Below are 21,596 nucleotides of genomic sequence, written 5' to 3' on the forward strand. Positions count from 1 at the left end.
ACAATTATAACGTTCATACAATAAATTGTTCCCGATATAGTAATTGCAGTAAAGCGTTTTAACGTTTAATCTAAAGACTTCGAGACGTTTGGAATTAGTTAAGACTGTCGTTTTCCGGCCACGCGAGGATAAAGTAAGTTACAATCATTTATTCATATTAAATCTACCGCGAAACACGTCACACCAATGACGTCACATATGTGACACTTTTACACATCCCCTGCAGGTGCAAGTCCTAAACATAGATATTGAAAAAAATAGGGGACCACATTTAAAATTAATCCGCGAATAACCGTCGCAAAATAAACAATTATTTTGAGTTAAACGTATAAATAATAATAACCTCAATCATTCCTTTAGGTTTCACGTTTCGCTGTCAAGTAATATGTAGCGTGTACAATTATAAGCACATTTGTCCTTTGGGCAAAACTATCGACGGAAATTGCTCGTAACAATTGTTATCTACAAAGTTAAATACGTGGTAACTTGTAATGTATGTGACTACTGGTATACAAGGTATAACGAGTTTACGACTGGCCTCCCTCATCTGTGGTATATGGGCTATGGCATTGGCATTACAATACATTAAAATGTAGGGTAAGATGGAACATTGTTAGCATCAAAATCCCATAGTTCCTTCTTTGAATTACATCATCTTCGCTAATCGCTAACGTATTTTAAGAAATAAATATAGTAGAACGGGGGAAGATGGGACATCTTTTCAATCTATTTTCTCGTCCCATTTTGGTAGTAAACAAAGAACATTCGATTTATAAAATCGTATTCTCACGACTTCCATACACCGCTGTTAATTGTTTAAAACACGATCAGGATATTTGGATATTATGTGCTAACGGTATTCCATCTTTCCCCACCCTACTATAGAAATAGGCTAACTAAAGCTGTCTGATTTGAAATTTCTTTATAGTTTCATTGACATTATCGAAACCATCCTTCGCAGATAAATCACCTAATTCGTTCTTCAACTTCTCGACGTAAAGACGATTGAAAAATGACTTGTCAATTACACAAAAGTAAAACCTGCGCGGCTAAACTTTAATTGTTTAGCTTGTTAGAATAACTTGCTAACTTTTCCTAAGACGATTTACAAACTACAAGACAAAAGTAGTAACTGCGGGGCAAAGCTCGGTTTCCAAGTTGCTATTGGGGGGCGGCCACGTCGTAATTAACGTTGCTACTCTGACTGGTTTGTGGTTAAACTGAACACCGGCGGAGCAACGGATACACGTGAAACCTGATCGTGATGTAACAGAACTATTTACAGTTTATACAAAAATATTGACAGTATAAACACAACTGTTTACAGAACACAGTATTGCGCGCTTTTAAGCTTATCCAAACCCGCGTTACAAAGTTTTGGTTCATGCCACAGGAATTGCAATACCGACCATATTTCAATAATGGCTTTATTTTCCGTAGAAATTCTTCTTCTTGCACAGAGTTATTCGTATAACTAACATATATTATACATTTGTACGGAAGGGACACGTCAGTAAACTGAATAAACGAATGAATGTATCTTGATTTATTCTGGCATGGCGGGGCAACGACAGTCGTTATAACACGGGTGTTCTGTTCCATACGTGCCTGCTTCAGGTTACCACGCATGTGACTTAGTTCTATAGCGACATTGTAACATTCAAATGAAAGAAGCATGGCGCCTTACGTGGCGTCTCCATGTAATTAACGCTGATCGCTAAGGGTTAAACCGCAACTATACAACAACAAAAACAAAAAAGTTACACGGCCTTTTAACTCTAAATAAAACCAAATTTTATAAATAAACTGTTTAATATAAATAACTCCAGTCTACCTTTTTAAATGATAAAAATCTGTAAACACTTGACTAATCATTTCGGTTTAGGTTTTTCCCCGACGAGAAAAGCGTGTTTAGTATTTGGATTTTGAGTTGAATTTTAAAGTCTAAACATGGCAGAAACAGAACAAGAATTGCCGTCGTCAGTTCTAGGCACCTATGACCATTGGGATGAAGTATATAAAGACGAAATGAAAGGTTTAGTTGAAATGGACGACCCTGGAACGGAATGGTTTGGACGAAGTGCAACGAATAGAGTGGTATGCATGATGGAAACTTACATGCGACTAACTTAAGAAATGTCACCTAGTTTTCCGCCAGTAGGCGCAATTTTAATTTGGCGGGGAGTTTTTTGCTTGTATATTGGTAAGAGTGCTTGTCTCTGAACCAGAATCAATAAATGTAACTTATATACTTGTTAGGCATATAGTATGAACTTGTGACCACTGACTTGGAGCAACTGCTGTTAAACATCTTGCCCAGAGACACATAAATACATAACCCATGCTACATATAAGCCTTATCTAAATTAAGCTTTATTCTTTCAGGTTCGTTGGATTACTAAATGTGCTGAACTAAACAAACACTCAACCATACTGGATGTTGGTTGTGGTAATGGCTTGTTGCTGCTGGCTCTCGCTAAACAAGGATATACAAACTTGGTTGGGTTAGATTATTGCCAAAGTAAGAATAACTTCCATTTAAATGAATGCAAATTGCTTATCGTTCCATGGTGGGTAAACAACAGTTGTTATAACATGGTTGTTAAAATAATATTGGTGTACTAGTAATTCAGTTGTACTGTGGATTCTACAGCCACGCTTTTTATTTAACACTTTTCCTTATGTAGTTTTTACCCATAGCGTATTTAACAACTGTCATTCTGCTGCAAATTTTTTTCTATTTGTTTTTTTTTAAATTTATCTGCTTAATCTCATTCAAAGAGATAAAATGCACATTATGTATCTTCACTTGTAAAATCCGCCAGTTTAACTGATACGTTATAAAGCAATGGCAGCAAAGCTCACTGAACAACAACAAACCTGTTATGATGTATAGGTGCACTTGATCTAGCTTCAGCTGTGTTTAAGAAAGAAGGACTTGGACACGTTGGGTCCTGGTTGCAAGTAGACCTTACTAGTGAGACTGTAGTGAAGGTTGGGGAATGTTATAAGACCATGGGTTTGAATGAAGTTGGAAATGAAGAACAAGCAATATTCGATGTTTGTCTGGATAAAGGGACTTATGATGCTGTAAGTTTGAACCCAGAGGACTCCAACAAGGGAAGGGAGAGTTATATACAAAACATGGCGACTTTAATGAATTGTTCATCTGTTTTCATTATCACATCTTGCAACTGGACGACAAGTGAATTAACATCCCACTTTGGAAAGAAGTTTAATTTTATCGAAGAGTTGCCTGCTCCTACATTTTCATTCGGTGGAAAAAGTGGAAAAACTGTTTCGACTTGCGTGTTTAAAAAGAAAAATACTTTGTGAGAATGTTTATTAATATACAAGGAGAAGTTTAATGGCAGTTGAATCTATATTGTATAGTAGGTTGAAATAAGATGGTTTATGTTTTCATTCTATTTCTTGTCCAATTTAATAGTAAACAAAGAATATTTACAAAATTATATAATTCTATCCTCACGACTCTATAAGAGCGTCGTAAACCTGTTTAAGAAATACAGGATAATATTTCTATTTTGCCCCACAGTTTTTTGAGTGTATTGCCATATTAGCAGAAAGCATAACGGTACCCATCTTACCCCACCTAGTATACAATAACCTAAGTTTGTGTAGGCTTGGCTCGTTTACGAGAGTTTGGGACATCTGTTGTAGTGACAGGTAAAGCTGACAACGGGTTTCTACTCTGTGTGGATTGCGTGAAACGGGCAACGGTGGAAACGCCGTCGACAAACTTTGTTCGGAACAAAACGTTGGCGTTATTGAACATCCCGTCCTTCAACGACACAACAATGAACTGGAATCAAGAATTTTAAGTTAAAATAATCTTTGTGGCCCATCTGGTGTGTAAAGTGATAAACTGGAATTAACAATATTTTGTTACCTTGGTGACCATAATGTATAGTAATGGTTGTTTTAGGCTTATCTAATATAAAAATGTTATTTTGAATTTGAATTTGAAGTTAGATTTACACACTTTTTTTACCAATAAAACTAAGTGTCTTGCAAAAGGACACATACCTTGACAATGGTAGCATCAAACCTATAACCTCTGGGCTACCAATTTAAGTAACATTTCTTACATAAAACCATCCCAAACATAATAATACATTACCTGTGAGCGCTTGAAATGTTCACGTAGCATTCCCCCGATGTTCTGTGTATGCGACAAATCTAATGCAGCGTCCACCTCATCCAGTATGTATATGGGGGCGGGTTTAAGGAGTAACATGGCTAGGATCAAGGACAGAGCAACCAGTGACCTGTGGGGGGTGGGGAATTATACAAGTTAGATAATGTATATACGTGGTAACTTGTAAGCGTCTGCCATTGCCCGCCATGCAAGGATAAATAAGTTACATGTGTGGTAACTTGTAAGCTGGTGCAAGGTGTATGAAACAGAACACCCGTGTTACTATAAATATGCTTTAGTTGTGTATTCTGCTATTGTTATTACAGGCAGTATATTATAATATAACGAATTTTTATTATAAATTTTTACAACAACTCCACCTCTGTCCACCACTAAGTTCGTTCAAGTTAGTTTTCCAAACGTCGCCGAACCCAACCTGGAACTCCAACCCTGCTAGCACACTACTGCCCTCCGCTGGTGCAAGTTTAGCTGTAGCTCCTGGTAGCAAAGTGGAGAATATCTCGCCAAAGTCTTTGTTTACCTGGTGGGGAATGGGTGAAATGTGAGCGGTATTGTAACAATGAATGTAACTTAATTATCCTTGCATGGCGGGCAATGGCATTGTTATAACACGGGTGTTCTGTTTCATACACCTCGTGCCCACTTACGAGTTACCACAAATGTAACTTTGTTGGTGATAAATTTTTCCGTATGGCTGACAATTTAGACAACCCATTAGTGACCACTGGGTTGGAGCAATTACCGTTAGGTGTATTACCCAAGCACACATACACCCACAATGGTAGCCTTGAGCCTCAAACTTTTTCCAATTAATAAATGATTGCTCTATTCACAGCACCATTTTAGCAAAACATTTAAAACAGTTTGGTTTATGAATTTATAATATAACCATAAACAATAACCTGCACATAAGCTTTCGTGACTGCTTTATTTTTCATCTGATCAAGTTCTTCTATCGTGCGTTGTATCTTCTGTTTGTCGTTCTCCACAATATTCTTCTTCTTAATCAATTCTTTGTACTGTAAGAAGGAAATGATATAACTATGAACTTAAATGCAAATAAACAGATGTGCTAAGTAATTGAACAAATAAAAATGAAAGCCACTTATTCTAATAACAGGAGAGGCAGGGATAGTTAGACACAATCCTGTGAAACAAATCTAACTTATTGGTTGTGTAATGTTTACTGATTAATGCAGTGTAGAAACTATCAGAGTAGGCTTGTCCAGCCCTACACTATAATGACTAGATATATCCTTTTAACACACTAATTCTTTAACCGTAAGTGGGAAAATGAATATTTGTGAAAAGAAGTGCTGCAACTAATATAACAGATGTTAGTGTGAATAGAATACACAAAATTCTAATGTAAAATAGACTTTTTTACTCTTGCGATATGAAACGTTCATTTTATTCTAATGTTTTGTCTGACATTTAAAGACTGACAGAAACGTTAACAATGTTTTGATATACCGGGAGAGCAATAAGTATCTATCACAATTTATATATAGACCCACCTTTTCCTCAGCTTTCCCCAGCAAACTCATGGCCCTCATATTCACAGAATGACTTAGTTTTTCCTGCCTTTCCTTCAGTTTATCCAACCTTCGTGTTGCTTCCTTGGGTGGGTTGGCATTGAAATCATAGGGGGAACTTGGTTTACCGAATAAAGACTTCTCGTTGTTGATCCAGTCGTGTTCCTCCAACATAGAGGCGACCTTGGAGGGGGAAAGATGTTAAAATAGAATTGAAAATGGTGGACACAACTTATTTATTCTCGCATGGCGGGGCAACGACAGTCATTATAACACGAGTGTTCTGTTCCATACACCTTGTGCCAGCTTACGAGTTACTATGTTTGTAACTTTTACACTAATCATACCTATACAAATCAATAAGCATTTTATATCAATCACAAAGAAAACAAACGTAAAATAACATTCCCCACCTTATTCGTTGCATCGTTACTCTCCCGATGACATTTCTCGATCGCGTTTCTTTGATCGATCAACTTCCTCTTACATTGACCAACTTCATGAAGAACATTCTCTCGATCTTTGGTTCGCTGTTGCATGTCATGTGACATGGCTTGTATATGATCTCTATGTTTCTGGAGCTCGAGTTTGGCAGCTTTCACAGACTCCTAGAAAATTTTAAATCGTGAATTAAAAACAATTGTTAATATAACAAACTAAAAATGATTTTTAAATTAAAAAAAAAAAAAAAAATCCTAATCTTTATATTCAAAAAAATTGAAATCGGTAATTAAAAAAAAGAAAATTAAATAAAGTTAATAATAATTTAACTTAAAATCCCAAATTCTAAATGCTTCTCTGCTGTTAGCAGACATAGAATATTTCCACCCACCACAGCAGCTTCCACAGTTTCTTTAATCTTCCCATAAATATCTTGAGCGTCATTGATCAAAGTTTCCACGCGACTTATTTGATCTTCACATTCGGCAACTTCTTTCTCTAATTCTTGGACCTCGAGTGTCATCGTGTTTAATTCCTAGGTTTATAAGTGTTAAGTTACCAAAGTGTTTAATTTCTGGGGGAGAAATAAATGGTTTAACAAGGAGCCAAAGGCAGACACATATAAAATTTTTAAAGAAAAATAAATCACTACATTAGAACAAGTGCTCTGTTTCATACACCTTATGCCCGCTTTCGAGTTACCACGTATGTAACTTTGTGGGTGATTGTTTTTAATATATGGCAGAGCAGTATATATAGCATTGTCACCCCACATTTGACCATAAATTCAAACAAGGTGACACCTATGCCCTTCCATGCCCTTCCAAAGTTACATCATCAGTTATATAACCATACCCACCTATTTCTTAGAATTGGAAAATAAAAATTAATTTCAATATTTTTCATCGACAAGACCAGAGCCATATATCGACAAGACCAGAGCCATAAAATAGACTGGTATATAATAATTTAATTAACCAGCCATACAACAACACCCACCTCTTTCTTAGCATCAGCCAACTTCCCAGCTTTCTCCGCAGCTTCACCAACTTTGTTCATTTTCATCTCGGCTTCTTTCAACTCGCGTTCTCGCTCAGCTGGTGCGTTTGCGATCTTTCGTTCCAACTCTACGCAGTGTTGGTGCATCTCACCGAAGCGATCTTTTGCTGTGTCTAACGTTTCACTGCACTCATCTGTTGTAAGTGTTGACTTGATGTTGCAACATATTGGTTTTGGTACCAACATGGGTAGGCCTATGGGTTTAATGCTACCATTGTGGGTGAAAAAGTCCTTTGGCAAGAATTAATTATGAAACAGACTTTTAACAATAGAAGCTGTTAATGTAAAATTGCCAATTTGTTGGTTTCATGTATGCATCTCTTTTAATAATATGTCATTACTGCTGTATTGTACACCATATTTAAATATTTATTTATTCAGGTATAAATATAGCTACCTAAGACATTTCTGAATTGGGTTTAAGAGGTTACGGGTTCAAGGCTCAACGCTGCTACTGTTGTGTGCGTAAGTGTCCTTGCTCCAACTCAGTGGTCACTAATGACTAACCCCTATCATAAACCCTTTCATACACTCACAAGCACTGCTTAAAACCACCAAACCTTACCTATAGACTTTTGCAATCTTTCAATTTCCTCCAACAGTCTCCCATGTGAAGTAGTTGATATCCTCTGCTTCACCGTCTCAATCTCGCGTTCCTTGATAGTGGCTTGGTTCTTGAGGTCGTGGTATCGTCCACTGACACGTGCCACGTCATGCAACTTGTTCTCAATTGAAGCGTATTCTCTCTGTTGGAATAGTGGAGTTTGAAAATGAATGTAACTTATTATCCTCACATGGCGGTCAACGACAGTCGTTATAACACGGGTGTTCTGTTTCACACACCTCATGCCCGCTTATGAGTTACCACATATGTAACTTTGTGGGTGATTGTTTTTCTGTATGGCTGACAATGTATACAGGAACCCATTAGTGACCACTGGGTTGGTTTTGCCCATGCACACATATGGCTACAATGGTGGCAGTGACGAATTTGTAAGCAGGCTAGAGGTGTATGAAACGGAACATTCATGTTATACAACTATCATTGCCCCACACCATTAGAACAAGTCCCAACCACCCACCTTAGCATTATGTAGTTCATTCATTGTTGACTTGATTTCCTTCAACTCAGCGAACACAGGGGTTACTTTAGGTCGTGCACCCCCGGTTAACGTGCCCGATGGATCAAACAACTCACCAGCAAGGGTGACGGTGCGGGTTTTAACATTAGGGTTGAACGCAACCTGTAACGTAAGGTGTGCAAAGTTAGAACTACACCTTGGTTCTTATACTACAGTAATGGGTGTTGGGGTAATGGGTTTTGGGTGGGTAATCTACAAACTCTGGCCCAAATCCAAGGTCCCATGACATGCCTCACTGTAGGACCTCACCCATATATAATAGAATACACACATGGTTTCCTATGTAAAATAGCCAAAACATCAATTTATAATTTAGTTTTTACACCAAGTGGCTCTAAACACCCATTATTACAAAATGAAATCAAATGTGATGTGATGGGGAAAACTCTGGTATGAATCCCAGATCTAACCCCTTAACAAAAAGGATCCATTTACACCACTGATTAAATATACAGCCCTACAATATTCACCTTATTAGCGTTTTCCATGGTATCGCACACCAGTGTTCCACCAAACACATATTCAAGCGCTTTACGTATTTCATCATCCATACCAACCAATGAGAGGGCGAGGTTCACGTTGTTCTGGCCAACCAGGGACTTGGCGTGGGAGACAACCTGTAAGAGGGGAATGTGAGAATATGATTGTAATGTTAGGGGGTTTCTTGGGTGGAATGTCACTCTATCTTTTAGGGGACAATGGGTGCATTCTTATGGGCTGTACAAATTGATCATAAAAAAACAACCGTACGTGGTAACTTGTGAGCGGGCGTGAAATACAACTTGTAGGGAGTTAGTGAATGTGGGAGTTAGTGAATGACCCTAACTTTTGAAACAGGGGTGCTTTCATATGCTGAGGACTCCAGTTTTAAGCATAAGCCAGCTTTTACCCTGCTGTTAGGTGTCAATATGAGAACATGGGTGTAATGTTAGAGCTTTATTGAGTGACATGTCACCCTAATGAACAAAGGCTGACATTTGTTTTAGAACATCAGTTTTAAATATAAAGGGTCTTGGCATGCCACAATATAGGACCTCACCCTTATGGTATAGAACTATAGAGTTTTTAAATTTTTTAACAAAATCAGGGTTGTCATTTTGAAAATACAGTTACATTCATTGCCGTCCAACATTACATAGGGAAATCTGATTCTTAAGGATTTAAACATAACTATCTACCACATAAAATTAAAATTCAACCCAACCCACCCACCTCTCTATTAATGGTCCTGGCAGCCACTTTATTCAAAGGTATAATGGTACATCGACGTTTAAGTTGTCCGTTCTTGAGGAGTTTGGCTCCAGTTTCATGGTTGTCGACAACCACGTTGTATAACCTTCCACCAGCTACCACTTCTAATGCTGCAATACGAGGTGAATAAATATTCATAAAATGTAACTGAAAGTATTATGTATTCTGCGCCTAATGCTGTGATATAATATAGGTTGTTTCAAGAAAAAAATGAGAACAAACTATTTTATTTGTGGCTTACAGCAAAATATTGTTTGGTTGGCTGTTAGAGCCACACGATAAAAAGGTACAGAAATAATGCTGTACCAGCATATGATGTGCCATGTGTATTAAACTTTGCTGAATGCTTTATAAATCTTGTGCCTGGATTTAAATAATGTAAATTATTGGCGTAATGTTAGAAGTGCTTGGGGTGTTATCCAAACTTTTAAAACAGGGTGACATCATATGTTTTAGCACTTAACCTTTAAGCCTAACACCCCAGGTTACCCAAGGTTTGGTGCCTATGTATACACACATGTAATAACACAGATGCAGAAATAATGCTCTTACCAGTAGCATGGGTGACATCCTTCACATCAACCAGGTTCGCTACTAACCCTTTCACTCGAGCTCTGTCCCAGTTTGCCTCAGGATCTCTGGGGATATAAATCAAGATGGGACAAACCCATATTCAGGGGGTTAAGGGAGCTGGATCCCCTTGGTGAAAAATAAAAAATGTAGACAGCTTGTAAAAAAGTTTCATTTCATTTAAAAATTGAAATCTTTGAAAATGTAAGATCAAAACGACGAGTTTCTACGCAAATAAATGAAGAGCTGTTTAAGAAACAAGTGTAATATACTTGACAGCAACATTTATATTCACATTACCTGTAGTTAAACTGTAGGTTAGGAAACTTGTTATAAAGTCCTTGTGTAAGTCGGCTCATGCGCTGGATCTTGGTCGATAATTCTTGTTTGCGAGATTTTAATTCTTCTTCTGCTCCTTCTGTTGGGCAAAGTGACTTTTATTATATAATAATAATATAGTGTACCCTAACGATGTTTTGTGATAAAATTACAACTGCTTTTTACCACAGGGCACTTTCTAATACTATTTTATGCCTGGTAATAACAGAGGAAAATATTGGTTAATTACCTTTTACTAGAAGAGTATATTCGAATTATACAATAAATATATTTTATATGGGTGAGGTTCTACAGTGAGGCACGCCATGGGACCTGGGATTCAGACCAGAGTTGGCCCATTGGATATTATGTGGTAAAGGTGTCCCATCTTACCCCATCCTACTATATATATATATATTTATATACAGTGATGCACCCACTCACCGTTATAGTTTAACTTATCCATTTGTTTCTGTATCTCTGCATAACTACGTTCCATCTTCTTCAACCCATCTTGGTCTTGTTTGTAACTTGCCTCAGTTTTCTTGAGTTCAGTTTGTTTGGCTTTTAATTCCTGTTTGTTGTGTTTTAACTTCATTTCACTCTGGAAGAAAATTTAAGAGAAAATACATTTTTGTTAAAAAATATTTCCTGCGTTCTATTCTACACTGTATATGGGTGAGGTCCTGTCATAAAATACCATCGGACCGGTGGTTTAGGCCAGAGTTAGCCGATTAACCCAACACCTAGGAAGCAACAACACATTAGTACCCACTGGGTTGAAGCAATTACTGTTAAAGTGTCTTGCCGAAGCACACATTCGCCCACAATGGTAGCAGCATCAAGCATTGAACCTGGTACCCTTTGGTTACAATGCAATCACCTAACCATTGATCCACAGTACCAGACTCCCAGACTTACTTAGAAATAATACAAGTCAAACAAGCCTAATAATATAAAGACCTGTTTGGTATCCGTTTGAAGTTGGCTGATATCTTTCTTCACTTGTAACAGTTGAGCTTGCCATGATGCTTCTTCACCGGTGTCCGAGGTGGCTAGACCTGTTGTTACTGCCTGTTGTGATGTCATAGTTTAACAAGTGTTCCCAAACAGAACATAAACGAAACATGTAATTGAGAAATATTTTTGGTTCAGAATTTTTTTGTTGCAAAGCTTTAAAAAAAAACAACTTTTAAATACTATAAAGAATGCGGCAACGCATAGTTTAGGAACCAAAGCAGGCTCATGCTATTCAACATTCAGCCATATTTATTTTACAAATTGTCAGAAACTTCCAACCACCAACCTGGAAATGTTTCTCCGCAGCCGCATATTCCTCGTTCATCTTCGAGCTCTCATGTTCAGCTTTCTCACAAAGCAGGCGCAAGTTTTCCAAGGCTTTTGTTTTGTTGCGGATGGCAGATTCACACTGCAGGAAGTTCATTTAAATATAGCTTTCAATGAAAGGCAAAACTTTATTATTTTATAGTGTGCACGCATATAAAGGCTCTACAGGAGCGATATATTCTGTATTGAAGATAAAAAAGCACAACCCCATTAATGTTTGACTACCATCAGCCTGTTATACCATAAAAATCTGGTTTTATTCGCCTGGTTCAAAGTTATAACCTGCCAGTCTTACACCCCAGGTTTGGCGTCTATAACCCCCCCACTCACCTCAGATTTACTTTTACTCAACCCTTTCAGCTTTCTCTTCTCACTGTTGATAACTTCACGTTGGTTGGCGAGGTTGCTTTGAACTTTCGCTTCAATCTTTTCCTCTCGACCAAGTGAACTTTCCAACTCAACCTTGGCACGCGAATCCTGGGCAGAAATGTTGAGTTACAAAAACAATCCCCACATAACTGTTAAGTGATGTGGTGCAGTGGTAATAGCGCTGGCTTTTAGACCAGAGGATACTGGATTCGAGGCTCAATGCTGCCACCACTATGGACGTATGTGTCCTTTGGCAAGACACTTTACGGTAATTGCTCCAACCCAGTGGTCACTAATGGGTTGTCTAAACTGCCAGCCACATATATGAGGTAACTCTTGGCGGGCACAAGATGTATGAAACAGAACACCCGTGCTATAACAACTTGATCATTTTTAAACCATTACTTAAACATTACATAAATTTAAATATTTTACAGTTTCTTTGACCCAGAGATTAGTTGTCCAAATACATTCTTTCTAATGTTAATTAATATCTCCCTAATATTTAGATTCAACAAACCACCTTATCTAATACGTTCTCTAGGTCTGTGATGTCTCTTCCCATGCTGTGGTATTTCTCTTGCAGTCGGTGGAACTAACATTGTATGAATGAATGAATGAGTGTGTATTACAACTTGATGGTAGCTTGTACTTGTAAGCGGGCACGAGGTGTATGAAACAGAACACCCGTGTTGTAACGAGTGTCGTTGCCCCACCATGCGAGGTAAAATGAGTTACATACGTGGTAACTTGTAAGCGGGCACGAGATGTATAAAACAGAACACCCGTGTTGTAACGAATGTCGTTGCCACGCCATGCGAGCATAAATAAGTTACATACGTGATAATTGGTAAGCGGGCACCAGGTGTATGAGACAGAACACATTATATACATTAATTAATTAATTAACGTAACTTAATTATTCTTGCATGGAAATGAAATGACAGATTATGAAACAGAACATCTGTGATATAAGTCCATTACGTTTCATTCAATCATTCAGGATAAAGAAGCCCCATATAAACCTATCATCCAACCACCCACCTCTTGCTCCAACTTCTCCTTCTCTTCATCCATCTCTTCTATCTCCCCAGATGCGTTGTTAGCGATCCGCTCCACTGACACGAACTGGTGCGCGATAAGTAGACGGGATAATCTCTCCACCTCCCGCTGAACCTTCTGGAACTCCAAGTACGAGGATCGTTCGTCGTGCAACTTCTGGAGAGTTGGTGTGATCTCTTCATCCAATGTCTGGGAAATAGGGAAAGACTTTATATAAGGTCTCTTCTTTAATAAAATAAATATATTAAAAAAAGTAAAATAAGACAAAATAAAATAATTTTTGGGAAAAGTATAAGGTCTTTTTTTTAGGAAAAATGCAGGCGCCTATCTTTTGAGAATATTTTTTTTGGAAAACCACATGCATTCTTATATTACAGTTACACACTTTTCTTCTAATGTCTGGTGGGAATATTGCAAGGCTTAATATGGTCAAAGTAAGAAATAAAATGCATTTTTTTACCCAACTATTTCAATAAAAAAGTAATATATATATATAGGTTGTTCAGCTTTTCCACCATACAAAACAAATTTTATTCCATTGTTTTGGCTGCGATAAGCCTATAAACATCCAAAACCATTAGGATTAAATACGAATGTTAAAGTTTACTCACCCGGTTTATCTGGTTGAGTTTGTTTTCCTTCTTCTCGATCATCTTTTGCGCCGAGTCCTTCTTAGACTCGTACATGCTCGTACCAGTGGCTTCCTCTATCATGGATAAGATCTCAGGTGGCTTCATGTTCATTACCTTTCAATATAGCTTAACATTATGGGCTGCCTGGGTGTCATTTTATACTTTTGAAAATTTTGAAATTTTATACTTTGGGTTTTATGTTTATTTCTAGTTATAAACAAAGGTAAAAATCTGTCAAAAAATTATGAAAATTAAGAAGATGTTTGAGAAGATTTTTTTACGAGGAGCTTCTTGTTCGTGGTCTGTTGTAAGCACGGCTGTTTTAAAATGCAATAACATAAAGTTAAACAGTTAGTATTGCGGCAGTATTTCTTTAACAGTAGAGAACGACGTGTCAATTGCTTATTGCTGTGTTCAACCTAAAAAACTATATATTGTTTAATTTTATGAACACAGTCGGAAAGAAGGGATTCTATTTTTGCCAAACAATTTCCCATAGCTTAATACAGAAGGAGTTCCATGGATTATAACAAGCAGGAAATCCCAACCTGATTCATCATATACTAAACTATATTAATATCATTTGTGGGGTGAATCATATAAAGATTAAACACGTGTTGTCCCATTAAGGCAATCCTATGCACTATGACATATGATTACTATGTGATGTCATAATGATAAAGGTCAAATAGAGTCCACAACAGAAGTGGTGTTGATTTTATCAAGTTCCTTGGGTTGCAACAATAAAATGGGGCAACTGTAAGAGCAGGTTTGTATTTTTTATCAGAATATTTAAAGATAAGTTACTTTTATAATTGAAGAATTAAGTAGTTGCTGCAACCTCTGGAAAATTCTCAGTTTAGGCCTGTAGCAGCCTGTACCACATAAACTTATATAATTCAATACCAGTGTGTGATGTCATAACAAAAAAGGTCATATAGAGTTCACCTTTGTAACACGACCTTGCATGATGAGAAAATGCGGGTTGTTCACGTTTAAACCGACCGATCGGAATAAATCGGAGACCCTCGAGTTTTGTGCGTTCACCCCGTTGATCAAATATTTATTTCGTCCTCCGATCACTATCTGTCTCGTGATCTGGAATTAATAAATCAATATAATTAATATTTGGGTTTCTTTCTAAAAAATGCATATACATCATGGGCTGTAATGTTTGTATTGAAACTGACCAGAAAATCCAGGTTTTATTGAAATAAAGACAACTGTATCATGTATATGTATGAGGGGTAATCTTTGTTGCATACTTTATTTCCAATTTAAAGATTTAGTTTATTCATGTGTTGCAAATAAAGCTAAACAAATGTACCATAACCAAACAGATAAAATAAACGTTACAATAAGAAAAAGGAATGTTTAACAGCGAGCATGAAGTTGACCGATATTTCACTAAAATCATAAAACTTTTTCAACTTGAATGAATATCAGTTATATAATGAAAAATAAATGAGGTTGTTATTTACAGTTATTTCATTGTGAGCTTCCATCCCCATTGGGCTTTGTTCCTTGTTACTGTTGTCGAATGTGATGCAGACGGTGGCTTTGTTGATCCCAGCTTGCCCATTCTTATACACAAGATCCTGGAGGTTGGTGGCTCGGACCTTAAACAACAGTTAAGTATTATACATAAAGTAAATCATATGTTGTATTCTATATTGGTGAGGCCCTACAGCGACCGCCATGGGTCCTTAGACAACATTATATATTCATACTCTATAATGTTCACTAATAGGTTGAATAATCTATATGGGTGAAGTCTTACAGTGAAGCATGCCACCTCCATTATGCCAGGGTTTGCTCATTACCCCAACACCCAAGGTTCTACAACCCATTAGTGACCACTGGGTTGGAGCAATGTCCATTAATTGTCTTGCCTAGCGACCATTAAGTGCCGGTATCGAGCATTGAACCCGGTATCCTTCAGTCACAATGTAAGTACTTAACCACTGGGCCACAGTGCCAAACATATAAAGCAATACATTGTATTGATATGTCTGAAATGCAATCTATTTCCTGTATGCGTCATAAGGTAAAGAAACTATGTCATCATATACATGTGTGCATGAGATTATGAGTCATATTATGCTAATATGTACAGTGTTGGTAGGATGTACAATTCTTACTAAGGGACTGAAGTTGTATATGTGGGAATTATATTATTCAAATATTTGGTTCTGACTTCGGTTATTATATATAAATCCTATTCATTAATTATTACGAGCAGTATTATTTTGTATAAGTATTAAGAAGTTTTCACAAAAAATAGGAAAGTAAGAAGCATGGACCCAACTTATTGGAGGCATCTTGCAAATACTTCAACTGAATATTTTATCCAAACCAATGAGACAAAAAACTTTTACGATGCGAGGCAAATATGTCAGGATTTTGGGGGAATATTGGCGTCAGTGACTTCTGGGTTTGTGCAAGTTTTTTTGGAGAGTATTATTCCCATGTCTGTGTCATCAGATAAAGCTGGAAACCGTAGTTATTGGATTGGAGCCTCAAGGAATGGAAGTCATTCTCCGTGGACATGGGAGGATAACATAACAGTGGTTTACTCAAACTGGGCTCCAAATGAAAGCAATCAAACTGACGAGAATTGTGCAAATATAAAATCAGATTCCCAACACAAGTGGTACAGCAGCCATTGTGAGTTTGATCAATACAAATACATTTGTGAAAGGGAAATTGTAAATACAACAACAACAGCAGCAAATTTAAACGGTGAGTCAAAAATTAGACGTAATATAACAATGAACCAACATTATGAGATAAAAATTATGTATACAGACAGTTAAAACTTTTTTTGACATTTCGATATGCTTGTTGTAGCAGCATTGAGCCTTGAACTAGTACGACTGGACTACAGGCAACTAAGCTAACCACTGAGCCATGGGACTGAACTGTATATTTATACCGTACAAGCATTCATTTTATATGTATGTGCTGTTACTGCTATGCCAGAAGTTTAAATCATTATTTTGAAATTAAAGACATAATAAGCGCACAGTCTAAACAAAATTAATTAAAATAATTCAGCAGAAAGTTTTGACAGACCAAGAAATGCTATGCATCCCAAATGTACATAAACATTATTTTGTACATTTATTATTTACAGTTACAACAACCCCAGCACCTTCTACAACATTCAGCCCAACATTGAACAATAATACAACAGCTGCATATGTTGGATCTACTGCTTATAAAACAACAACAACATACACAACATCTCTACCAACTGATACCGACACCACATTTGTTACAAGGACTACAAACACACCAATCACATCCCCACACAACACAGGAATATCTACAGAGCTACTGATTATTATTCTGTTACTTGTTGGGATATTTGTGCTTGTAGTTATAAGCTCTTTGATGATCATGATTAAACGAAGAAGGTTTGTAAAAATATGACAAAGTATTTTTATTTGCATCCATAAACAATTTAATTCATGGTATATAATGTTAGTTAGCTATTTTAATTAATGCATTATTCAGGCATATAGCCTACTCCAGAGTAATAAACTAAATATAGGTAATTTATATATATATTGTTTATTTGCAATTAGCGAGCGGTTAATGTTTATATTGAAGTTATATATTTTACTAATTATGCAGGCCCATGCACACAAATCTTCTTTGTACTTTTGGTCTTTATTGTTAAAAGTGCAACAATTTATTCCCATTCATTTGAGCTGCTATTCTGTATTTGATTTTTAGACTTTGGAAATTGTAGCTAAAACTAAAAAAATGGTGGAAAGCGAGCCTAGAGATTAGAAATAATGTTATTATAACTTTTAGAAGTCGGCGTGGACGGATATTTGTCACTGAAGCTTTGCAACAAAGCACGAGGGAGAGAGAGGTTGAGATAAGGTTGCAACGAGACACGGGGTCAACCATGGATGAAAATCTGATCGAACAAACCAATAATCTCGTTGAAATAACCTCAGAAAACGCATCAATTGAAGGAAACAGGGAAAGCCAGTACCACGAAGCGAGCCTTTCAACTCAGTATAACAATGCAACTTATGGTAAGTTTTTTTATTGATATTCAATTTTTTGGTAATATTGACTTTTTTGGCTTCTCGGGATCGGTATAAATACGATAATTTTGGTCCAACATTTTCATCACGACTGACAGAAGCTTTGAAATATAATGTCGTTTTACTTAAAGTTATCGAGTAGGGATGTGCCGAAATTAAGCCAAAGTAAAATGCGCGTGATAGAGTGCTGGCTTCTTTGTAATTCCAAAAAAATTGGGCCGAGAGGCGAGCCCGCATGCGATTACTATGTTGGATGCGAGAGCAAAATAATAAAAACAATGAAAGTGTATAATGGCCCTACAATCTAATATTTTGTTATAAACCTCTATATCTCAGGTCAATATCGTTTTGCAGATCAAGTGAATGAAGTTGTGGATGACGATGATTATGTTGCTATTTATAGCACTTCCAAGAAAGTGATGAACAGAAATAAAACACCTTGAATAAGGTCCTTATAGGTCTATGATGATAAAATGGAAGATACCATGTTTGGGAAAAATTACAAAACTGATATGGAAACTTTGTGCAATGGTTGTGTTTAATAAATAAAACCTTATTTTTGTAAAGAATAAGTTTATTGGTCGATTTTAGTCGTAGGAGCTCATTTTTGCACATTCACACTCAAATCTTTAAACTGTTTATTATACAGCAGTACCCGTGACCTGTAGGGATATTTCTTAATTATCAGCAAAATTGCCGTATTTTCAGGGGAATAACAAAATTCCTCCAGGTGACTTTTTACAATTTGGCCGACATAAATATATACAATACTGGCAGCTACAATAAGGAACTTCTGCGTTTTGAAATAATACTACAATGGAACATAAAATTGCATCTTATTATTAAAATGCATTTAAAAAATGAGTGTAGGAAACGAGGTGTGGGAAACAGAACACCCGTGTTATAATGACTGTCGTTTTGCGGCAACACGGGATAAAGCAAATTACATTAATTCAATACCTGTGAAAGATTAGTAATTCCCAACAAGAAACAAATTGCATCCAATATATTTGACTTCCCGCTTCCGTTAAGTCCAGTTATTGCGTTAAATAGAGGATCGAATCCTTTTATGTCGGTTTGCTGGGCGTAGGATTTAAATCCGTCAACTGTAACGCTCTTAATATACATAGCTAATAACTAAACATGCCTCGTTGTTTATCTAATAAGTGGAAATCGTTTACAAATACAAAAGGAATAAGATTTTCAGCAAAATAAATAATGCGATTTTATAGAAATGGCGGGAAAATTTTTGTGTATGATTTCTATTTTATCCATAGATGTTTAAAAAATATTTTTAAATTACCTACTGTGTTTTATCAGAATACGGACTCTGTGTTTTATTTTTAAAAAAATTAAAATTACAATGTATGTAACTTTATGAGTGAATATTTCAATGTATGACTTATAATTTGTGACTACTAAATTCGAGAAATTACTGTTAAGTTTCTTGCCCAAAGACACATATACCCACAATAGTAGCATCAACCAGCCTTAAACCTGTTTTCTTTGGGCTACTGACTAGAGGCAGTCGATCCAATCACGGTTGCTGGTGCTTCTTATACTATCCAACATGCATCAGTACAAAATGTACCACCATTAATGTCCCTGCAGTTAAGATATTAACACAAAGTATAAACATTGCCCAACATTATCTCAACACTTGTGTGTTTACAACAAGCAGCCTTGTACCAAACAACTAAGATACAACTTGCAATATATTTAGTTCAAATGTAAGATTTTATTTTGCTTAAATCACCAAATCGTGAAATACTGATATAAATATTCGAGGGGAAGGTTTATGTTCAGCCAGAAGAACAATAATAAACAAAAACTAGATTTGTGACCTACAGCAATTAATTGGTTTAGTTAGTTATTAGATTCATATGATAACACAGGTTCAGAAATATGAGCTTGAATAAATGAATGTAACATATTTATCCTCGGATGGCGGGGCAACGACAGTCGTTATAACACGGGTGTTCTGTTTCATACACCTCTTACAAGTTACCACGTATGTAACTTTGTAGGTGTTTTTTTTGTATCGTTGACAATTTGGACAACCCATTAGAGACCACTCAGTTGTAGCAATTGGCGTTAACGCCCACAATGGTAGCAGCATTAAGCCATGGATCCGATATTATTGGGTAATAAAATTGCTCGATGGCACACTGGACGCAAATGATAGTGGCCCAGAATAAAAAAGCTTTATGGATTTGTGTTAAATTTAGCTATTTTTATATCATTAAATCTGTGCTAGAGCACAATCAACCGCTACAATGGGTTTGTGTTGGCAGCAAAGGTGTTGAAATCGGGGCAACCATCAGTGTCACTGTTATCGGAGTCACTCGATTGTGAATAAAGGTGCGGGAATACATCAAAGTCTACCGTGGGAAATCAGAATAGATAATCGACATATTCCACCTAAAACAGTATTATTAACTTCAAAATGTTAAAAATATTGTTTCTTATGTTTAATTATTGTAACACAAAAGTGAGGTGCAAGCAGTTGGTGTTTGTTGTTCTAAGTTCTTCTATTTAATTATTTTTGTATTTAAAATGTGATGCATGATTTATTATCAATCAGAAAACACTTAAAACAATAAATTTATTACACTTGCTTAAAGATAAGCACAAACCAAAGTGGGGAGCAAACAATTGATGTCAATTTTAGTTATATTTTAATTAAAAAGTTAATAACTGGTTTGGCCAACATTATCAAGGGAAGTGCCACAAAAGTTTAGACGAGAAGTATTTGTTGAACCTGTAGTGAAGGATGTTGTAATTTTGCTTTTTCCAATAAACAATAATTGTCACTTGAAAAATATAACGCATCAAGTCCTAGTTTGGATATTTTATCAAGACATCGGAACAATGGTCTCACATGTTCGGTTGCCGCACCAAGTATTGATATTTCGATCTAAATAAAATGATTAACATAATAAGAGAATTCAAAATAACTTGGCCAGTATTTGGTTATAGAGCGTTAATGTTATTTTACTTTATTTTGCCGATCTATTATTTTCTCGGAAATATCTTTCATGTAGTAGTTCAGGTTCATGTCATTACATCTAAAAGATTCCAAACCAAGCTTATCCATCACATCAAGATGAGAAAGAAGGGCTTGTGTCATTGAATCTGTCATCCGCAAACTTTTGATATTTAATTCTTTGATCTAAAGTAGAAACATCATTTATCAGGAATTTCTAAATCCAAACAATATTCTGTCCCATGTAACAAAGGAACCCATTGTGATTACATAATGATGATAATGGAAGTTCTTTCTTAATTCTTTACAACTTATTCTAAGCTTGCTATTATATTATGTTTATGTCACAGTTACACTTATGATGTCATTAAACACTGATTGTTCTACCTTTATTTAATGATAAACACATATTTGATAATCTAACTGAATATTTTCAAGGTTCTTACTTTTCCAAGTGGAAGTTGTAAGATTTGCATTACATCATCATCTGGTTGATTCCGATACAATTCCCAATACTTTGACCATCGAACACCATTGATGCGATTTACTGTCAAACCCTAAGTAGTTGGAGCAATTAAAACTAGAGTGTTAGATAATATAAAACCAGATATATTGGGTATCATGAGTGCCAATGAAGTTT

General features: G+C 36.3%; 4 protein-coding genes across 5 annotated transcripts; 2 read left to right on the forward strand and 2 right to left on the reverse strand.

Annotated features, from left to right (window-relative positions):
* The first annotated feature begins 1,864 nt into the window (after positions 1 to 1,864).
* Positions 1,865 to 3,901, forward strand: LOC100177338 (EEF1A lysine methyltransferase 2-like). The gene is made up of 3 exons (XM_002123062.4): positions 1,865 to 2,097; positions 2,386 to 2,521; positions 2,897 to 3,901. The coding sequence occupies exons 1-3, from the start codon at positions 1,951 to 1,953 to the stop codon at positions 3,334 to 3,336; spliced, it is 723 nt and encodes a 240-aa protein (XP_002123098.1). The 5' UTR covers positions 1,865 to 1,950; the 3' UTR covers positions 3,337 to 3,901.
* Positions 3,329 to 19,178, reverse strand: LOC100180482 (structural maintenance of chromosomes protein 2). Its single transcript, XM_002119922.5, has 24 exons — positions 18,931 to 19,178; positions 15,388 to 15,525; positions 14,855 to 15,004; positions 13,886 to 14,020; positions 13,257 to 13,463; positions 12,736 to 12,807; positions 12,174 to 12,320; positions 11,803 to 11,925; positions 11,460 to 11,570; positions 10,941 to 11,100; positions 10,479 to 10,596; positions 10,161 to 10,246; positions 9,570 to 9,718; positions 8,828 to 8,974; positions 8,298 to 8,459; positions 7,781 to 7,961; positions 7,156 to 7,349; positions 6,548 to 6,691; positions 6,129 to 6,323; positions 5,698 to 5,898; positions 5,083 to 5,199; positions 4,540 to 4,700; positions 4,142 to 4,289; positions 3,329 to 3,823 (listed from the first exon to the last, which is right to left on the reverse strand). Exons 1-24 carry the CDS (start codon positions 19,096 to 19,098, stop codon positions 3,629 to 3,631), a joined length of 3,609 nt encoding a protein of 1,202 aa, XP_002119958.1. The 5' UTR covers positions 19,099 to 19,178; the 3' UTR covers positions 3,329 to 3,628.
* On the forward strand, positions 15,556 to 18,542 carry LOC108949719 (lymphocyte antigen 75-like). Of its 2 annotated transcripts, none has more exons than XM_018813085.2 (4): positions 15,556 to 16,648; positions 17,043 to 17,325; positions 17,729 to 17,958; positions 18,307 to 18,542. In XM_018813085.2, the coding sequence occupies exons 1-4, from the start codon at positions 16,204 to 16,206 to the stop codon at positions 18,411 to 18,413; spliced, it is 1,065 nt and encodes a 354-aa protein (XP_018668630.1). In that variant the 5' UTR covers positions 15,556 to 16,203; the 3' UTR covers positions 18,414 to 18,542. The 2 variants fall into 2 exon arrangements, with proteins under 2 accessions (XP_018668630.1, XP_018668631.1); XM_018813086.2 differs by having other exon boundaries at positions 15,558 to 16,648; positions 18,325 to 18,542.
* A 1,069-nt stretch (positions 19,179 to 20,247) lies between the features above and the next one.
* Positions 20,248 to 21,547, reverse strand: LOC100178111. Its single transcript, XM_002119980.5, has 4 exons — positions 21,403 to 21,547; positions 20,969 to 21,142; positions 20,732 to 20,887; positions 20,248 to 20,391 (listed from the first exon to the last, which is right to left on the reverse strand). Exons 1-4 carry the CDS (start codon positions 21,430 to 21,432, stop codon positions 20,365 to 20,367), a joined length of 387 nt encoding a protein of 128 aa, XP_002120016.2. The 5' UTR covers positions 21,433 to 21,547; the 3' UTR covers positions 20,248 to 20,364.
* Positions 21,548 to 21,596: the final 49 nt, after the last annotated feature.

This window comes from Ciona intestinalis, chromosome 8 (assembly GCF_000224145.3).
Source record: "Ciona intestinalis chromosome 8, KH, whole genome shotgun sequence".
Lineage (NCBI taxonomy): Eukaryota > Metazoa > Chordata > Ascidiacea > Phlebobranchia > Cionidae > Ciona > Ciona intestinalis.

What these genes read in the sequence shown, in the direction of transcription:
- LOC100177338 (XM_002123062.4), top strand. Translation starts at nt 1,951, where the DNA reads ATGGCAGAAACAGAACAAGAATTGCCGTCGTCAGTTCTAGGCACCTAT. An exon ending in GAAGTGCAACGAATAGAGTG is followed by an intron (nt 2,098 to 2,385) that starts GTATGCATGATG and finishes TTATTCTTTCAG; the next exon opens with GTTCGTTGGATTACTAAATG. An exon ending in TGGGTTAGATTATTGCCAAA is followed by an intron (nt 2,522 to 2,896) that starts GTAAGAATAACT and finishes TATGATGTATAG; the next exon opens with GTGCACTTGATCTAGCTTCA.
- LOC100178111 (XM_002119980.5), bottom strand. Translation starts at nt 21,432, where the DNA reads ATGCAAATCTTACAACTTCCACTTGGAAAA. An exon ending in TACAACTTCCACTTGGAAAA is followed by an intron (nt 21,143 to 21,402) that starts GTAAGAACCTTG and finishes TTTCTACTTTAG; the next exon opens with ATCAAAGAATTAAATATCAA. An exon ending in TACAACATCCTTCACTACAG is followed by an intron (nt 20,392 to 20,731) that starts GTTCAACAAATA and finishes ATACTGTTTTAG; the next exon opens with GTGGAATATGTCGATTATCT.
- LOC100180482 (XM_002119922.5), bottom strand. Translation starts at nt 19,098, where the DNA reads ATGTATATTAAGAGCGTTACAGTTGACGGATTTAAATCCTACGCCCAG. An exon ending in GAATTACTAATCTTTCACAG is followed by an intron (nt 15,526 to 18,930) that starts GTATTGAATTAA and finishes CTGTTGTTTAAG; the next exon opens with GTCCGAGCCACCAACCTCCA. An exon ending in TTCAAACGGATACCAAACAG is followed by an intron (nt 11,101 to 11,459) that starts GTCTTTATATTA and finishes ATTTTCTTCCAG; the next exon opens with AGTGAAATGAAGTTAAAACA.
- LOC108949719 (XM_018813085.2), top strand. Translation starts at nt 16,204, where the DNA reads ATGGACCCAACTTATTGGAGGCATCTTGCAAATACTTCAACTGAATAT. An exon ending in AACAGCAGCAAATTTAAACG is followed by an intron (nt 16,649 to 17,042) that starts GTGAGTCAAAAA and finishes TATTATTTACAG; the next exon opens with TTACAACAACCCCAGCACCT. An exon ending in ATCATGATTAAACGAAGAAG is followed by an intron (nt 17,326 to 17,728) that starts GTTTGTAAAAAT and finishes TATAACTTTTAG; the next exon opens with AAGTCGGCGTGGACGGATAT.